The 5,000-nt window shown below is 40.2% G+C and overlaps 1 protein-coding gene across 4 annotated transcripts in view; it reads right to left on the bottom strand.

Annotated features, from left to right (window-relative positions):
- pank4 (pantothenate kinase 4 (inactive)) overlaps positions 1–5,000 on the bottom strand; it is a 35,544-nt gene that overhangs the window by 24,409 nt on the left and 6,135 nt on the right. For 3 of the 4 annotated variants that reach the window (XR_009805025.1, XR_009805024.1, XM_061892095.1), the window contains exons 4-9: positions 4,847–5,000; positions 3,523–3,609; positions 3,260–3,352; positions 2,955–3,108; positions 213–394; positions 19–100 (exon numbers count right to left, since the gene is read on the bottom strand). The exon at positions 4,847–5,000 is cut by the window's right edge and continues 30 nt beyond it. Coding sequence is in view for 2 of the 4 variants with exons in the window: in XM_061892095.1 (XP_061748079.1) it covers positions 19–100; positions 213–394; positions 2,955–3,108; positions 3,260–3,352; positions 3,523–3,609; positions 4,847–5,000 (752 nt within the window). In the remaining 2 variants the exon portion in view is untranslated. The remainder of the gene's footprint in view (positions 1–18; positions 101–212; positions 395–2,954; positions 3,109–3,259; positions 3,353–3,522; positions 3,610–4,846) is intronic. The other variant, XM_061892110.1, reaches the window with a different exon arrangement.

Below are 5,000 nucleotides of genomic sequence, written 5' to 3'. Positions count from 1 at the left end.
CGAGTCTTCATGTCTTACTGTCCTCCTCTGCTCCTTTGAGGAACGCTCCGATGGCCCCCAGATAGCCTTCGTGTCTCAGGAACAAGGCTTGAACTTCGCCCTGCGCACACAAAGGATGCCACATTGTTTCAGAGACGCCACTCCCGGTCGGCGGCTTCGGCAGCGCTGCGAAGACTCGTTTTGTTTCATGTCAGCGGAGGAAGGGGCGTTGCCTTGGTGAAGAAGTTGATGCTGTAGGTGATGGTGTGCATGGTGACTGGATGTCCTCTGATGAAGAACCCTCCAAAGTAGACCCGCGACAGGTCGTGGAGTTTGGCGTAGAGGCAGGCCAGCTGCCCGATGTCGTTGCTGATCATGTGGAGTAAACTCTTGGCCATGTCTTCTTTGGAGAACTCTGCAACGCAGAACACTGCTAATGACCAACACTGTGGATGCTGGGCTGTATTAAAATGTACACAGTACTGTACATTTATAGCTAATGAAGCTTGTTTAAGGCCTACAGTCGTGGAATGAACACATTAATATGTCTGACTGTGTTGTGATGCCCCGCTGGATGTATTAAACAATGTAACAAGGATTTCCAAAATAAATCAACTCAAGTTATGGGGAAAAAAATGCCAACATGGCACTGCCATATTTATTATTCTAGTCACAAAGTGTGTTAATTTTTTTAACATGCCTCAAAACAGCAGCTTGGAATTTAGGACATGCCCTCCCTGAGAGAGCATGAGGAGGTTGGGGAGAGGGTGGGGGTCTAGGGGATAGCGGGGGGTGTATATTGTAGCGTCCCGGAAGAGTTAGTGCTGCAAGGGGTTCTGGGTATTTGCTGTGTTGTGTTTATGTTGTGTTACGGTGCGGATGTTCTCCCGAAATGTGTTTGTTTTTATGGTTTATTGTTCTTCGGTCAATGGTCAACAAAGCAAACAAACTGTTGGACATTCATAGATTGAAAATAAAAAGTTGTACATTCATTCTTGTTTGGTGTGGCTTCACAGTGTGGCGCATATTTGTAACAGTGTTAAAGTTGTTTATACAGCCCTCAGTGTGACCTGTATGGCTGTTGACCATGTATGCTTTGCATTCACATGTGTGTGTGAAAAACTGGGCCTGCACGCAAAGGCAGTGCCTTTAAGGTTTATTGACGCTCTGTACTTCTCCCTACGTCCGTGTACACAGCGGCGTTTAAAAAGTCACAAATTTTAGTTTTTAAAACCGATACCGATCATTTTGAAACAGATACCGATCATTTCCGATATTACATTTTAATCCAATCCAATGTAATCCACTTCATTTATATAGCACATTTAAACAAGTGAAGTGAATTATATTTATATAGCGCTTTTCTCAAAGTGACTCAAAGCGCTTTACACGGTGAAACCCAATATCTAATTTTAACATTTAAACCAGTGTGGGTGCCACTGGGAGCAGGTGGGTAAAGTGTCTTGCCCAAGGACACAACGGCAGTGACTAGGATGGCAGAAGCGGGTATCGAACCTGCAACCCTCAAGTTGATGGCACGGCCACTCTACCAACCGAGCTATACCGCCCCAACAATAATGTTTCCAAAGTGCTGCACAGCCATGTTAAAAACAATATTAAAAACAATATTATACTCCACCAATGACTGAATAAAAACAAAAAATAAATATAAAACCGATATAAAAATAAGTAAGATTAAAAACAAATTTAAAGGGTAAAAGCAATTAAAACAGTAAAATAGAAATCAAAATCTATAAAAAAAAACACATAGGACCGAGGACCACACAACTCACGTAGTATTAAAAGCCAAAGCATAAAAGTGGGTCTTAAGACGAGACTTAAAAGAGTCCACTGTGGAAGCAGTTTGAACATGGAGGGGCAGAGTGTTCCAGAACTTAGAGCCGACCACAAAGAAGGCTCTGTCTCCCCTGGTCTTAAGTCTGGTCTTGGGCACCACGAGCTGGAACTGGCTCTCGGACCTCAGAGCGCGCGCAGGAGTGTAAATTATCAGCCAATAATATCGGCAGTCCGATATTATCGGACATCTCTAGAAAAAACCTAATTGCAATGTTTCTGGTGTGGTTCAATTTGCGATTTTTATATTTTATACAAATACCATGCATAAAACTGCAAAAATAACAAGTGACGGAAGACATAGTCAGAACAATATGCAATAACTTTTAAAAAGTTTTGGCTTTTGTCTATATCATGCAAGAAATAATTAACAAAAACTATACAGTGTTTATAATGTAATGTAATCATAACATAAAATATAATAATAACTCAAGTAATCATTTAAAAGGATATACATTTTTATTTCTCATTACTGTAGAATTGGTCACCTTTGTATTGTAAATGAAGCTAAATCATTTTGTGATCCTAAATATATATATTTTTTAATTATGAAATGCACACTCATTTTTGTAAGCAAAAATGTAACTTACATAATTAAATAAAAATGTCAAGTGCATTTTTTCACAGTTGGAAAAATTAGGTCGGATGTTGTCTTTCTGTTTGCTGTCGTCACGCTGGTTCGTCTGTGTTGATGGGCGCATATTGCCCATCCGATTTGAAGGTGAAATATTCCCACAACGGGATACTTGGCTTTGTGATCATATTATTTTTTACTCTTATTTTTCGGAACTTCTCACTGACGAGTCACGAGGCTCTCTGTCCGTGCTTCTTGTGTGTGCGGTCTCACCAAGACAAAGATTGTGAATGACTGAAAAGAGGGCTCACTGTGTTCAGTTAGTTCTACTGTTACATAAACGAGCAACGCACAAAGTAAAACGTCTTCCTCCCTGTTTGAAGCGAGAGACGGAGAAACGCGAGGCTCGACAATTTTGATTGGCCGACATGTCTATCACTCAAATGGCGGTGACGGCGTGGGAAAAAAAAACAAAAAACGTGATCGCACTAATTAAAACCTCGATGTCATTTAATCGTGCAGTTGTTTGCAAACAACCGTGTTTCACCTGTGTCAGCAGTGGCAGACTTTCCAAAGCTGCTGGCAATCAGATCCCCTGTAAGTCCCAAAGATCCATAGGATCCTCCGTAAATGTCTTTGACGAGCATGTCCACGCTGGTGTGCTGCCCCTTGGAGGCCAGCTGCAGCAGCTCGTCAAATCTCTGCAGGGGGGGAGCGAGAAAAGGTCAGGTCCATGAGAACGGAAGGATAATAATTCCAGACCCTGAGATGCAACGAATGGATTGCAGTTGATTCCGATAACGTGAGGAGAATAATGATGTCCATTGAACCTGAGGGCTGGTTGTCAAATACCTTGGTTTTGGTGAGCAAAGCCCCAAGGCCCCAGAAGGTTCCTCCACCTATTGAGCTTCCTCCTATACGCTCAAATCTGTCCTCGGACTCGACCTGTTACGAGAAGGACAGTCAGACAAGACACTTCTTGAAAAAGTCAAATATGACACTCTTTTAGTGGGGACCTATGGGGAAATTTGTCTTTTCTGACTTGTAAATGTAATGATGTTGGACAAAGCGTCAAATCATGAGGTTCATGAATTTTGCTGTGAGCAGGCACGCACTTTTAAATGCTTCAATTTGTAGAGTTTTGCAGTATGGCTACGTCGTGACGTCAGAGGGGGTAAACGTACCTCCCCCTCTGCTTCAGGCTAACAGGAAACACAAAAAAATGAAGGTAAAGTATTATTTTCATCTAATCGTGTCATGTACAAAAGAACATCGATGTGGAACAGGCTTTGACATAAATGCTGCTAAAAGCAGATTTTTCCCCAAAAATCTGAATCGATCGGCGAGTGTGCAGGTGTACTTAATGTTGTGACCGGGTGAATCTACACAATGCTTTGTCAAGTTTTTTCGCAATCGTGTCTGGAAAAAAATAGCAGCGAAGACTTCAAGAAGACAATCATTGGTAATTTAACTTTAACTTGTGGGTAACGAGTCGTATGATTACCACCATTAAATTATACATGTACTTTTTCAAAAGATAATACGATTCTTTTGGAAAGGGTGGAATGTGGTTTGATTTGCAATCTGGAAACGCCTCCACAATCGAACATCTTGCAGACAGGCAAAAAAATGGTTATAAAAATAAATAAATGAATAAATAAATAAATATATATATATGTATATATATATACACATATGAATGAATGTATACACACACACACATACATAGGTGTACATATTATTATAATATAATGAATACATAATTAATTATTAATATTAAAATAATGAAAATATAAATAGAAAATTAATATAATTGGATATTACGAATATGTGAAAATCGGAGTCCTACATTGTTTACTTTTGTGACAACCTCCTTAAAGTTTTGTAATGAATCAGAAATATCAAGCAGCTAAAATGCGCCAAACATGGTGGGATAAGTCCGGAGAGAGTGTTTTGCATTTTTGCCATCGTGCTTTGTAATGGATTTAAACAGATGTGTTTTATAATATCAACAAATTGTGTTATACTGTGTTATGTGTGACCATGTGTGTTTGCATTTTGTCTTGGTTGGATTTTTTTTTTGCACCCTGACTAGGGAAGGTTGTTTGCATTGGGTCATATAAGTAAAAGCTGTATGATAAGTGGTCATAGACCTGATTACTCATGTTGTCCACCAGATAGCAAGCATAGGTTTTATTTAACAAGTATATGTGACGTTTTTGGCCACTGTAGAATTAAACACAGTTTAAACAATAACAGTGTGTTTGAATATTAAATCAATTGAATCTTTGATTCTAGACGGAGCCTGCGTATCATAGTTTGAGAATCACTGATCTAGACCACAAAGAAGATTTTCAAATGTAGATTCAAATCATCACTAGGTGCCTTTTAATTGTAAGAAGTGTCCCAGAGCAGCTCTTCTGTCCTGCAAGCGATTACCTTGACGATGGACACCCCGGAGCCGATGTTAACGAGCAGGTAAGGAAAGATGTCCGGGTGAGTCGTTTGAAAGCGATACTCGGAGTCGGCGTGTTTGGCGTACACGAAGGCCTCGTGGGGAATGTTCCTCAGCACGAAGTTGCATCCCTTGATG

The sequence above is a fragment of the Nerophis ophidion genome, linkage group LG02 (genome assembly GCF_033978795.1).
Source record: "Nerophis ophidion isolate RoL-2023_Sa linkage group LG02, RoL_Noph_v1.0, whole genome shotgun sequence".
Classification (NCBI taxonomy): Eukaryota; Metazoa; Chordata; class Actinopteri; order Syngnathiformes; family Syngnathidae; genus Nerophis; species Nerophis ophidion.
This window is presented reverse-complemented; position numbering and strand designations above follow the sequence as displayed.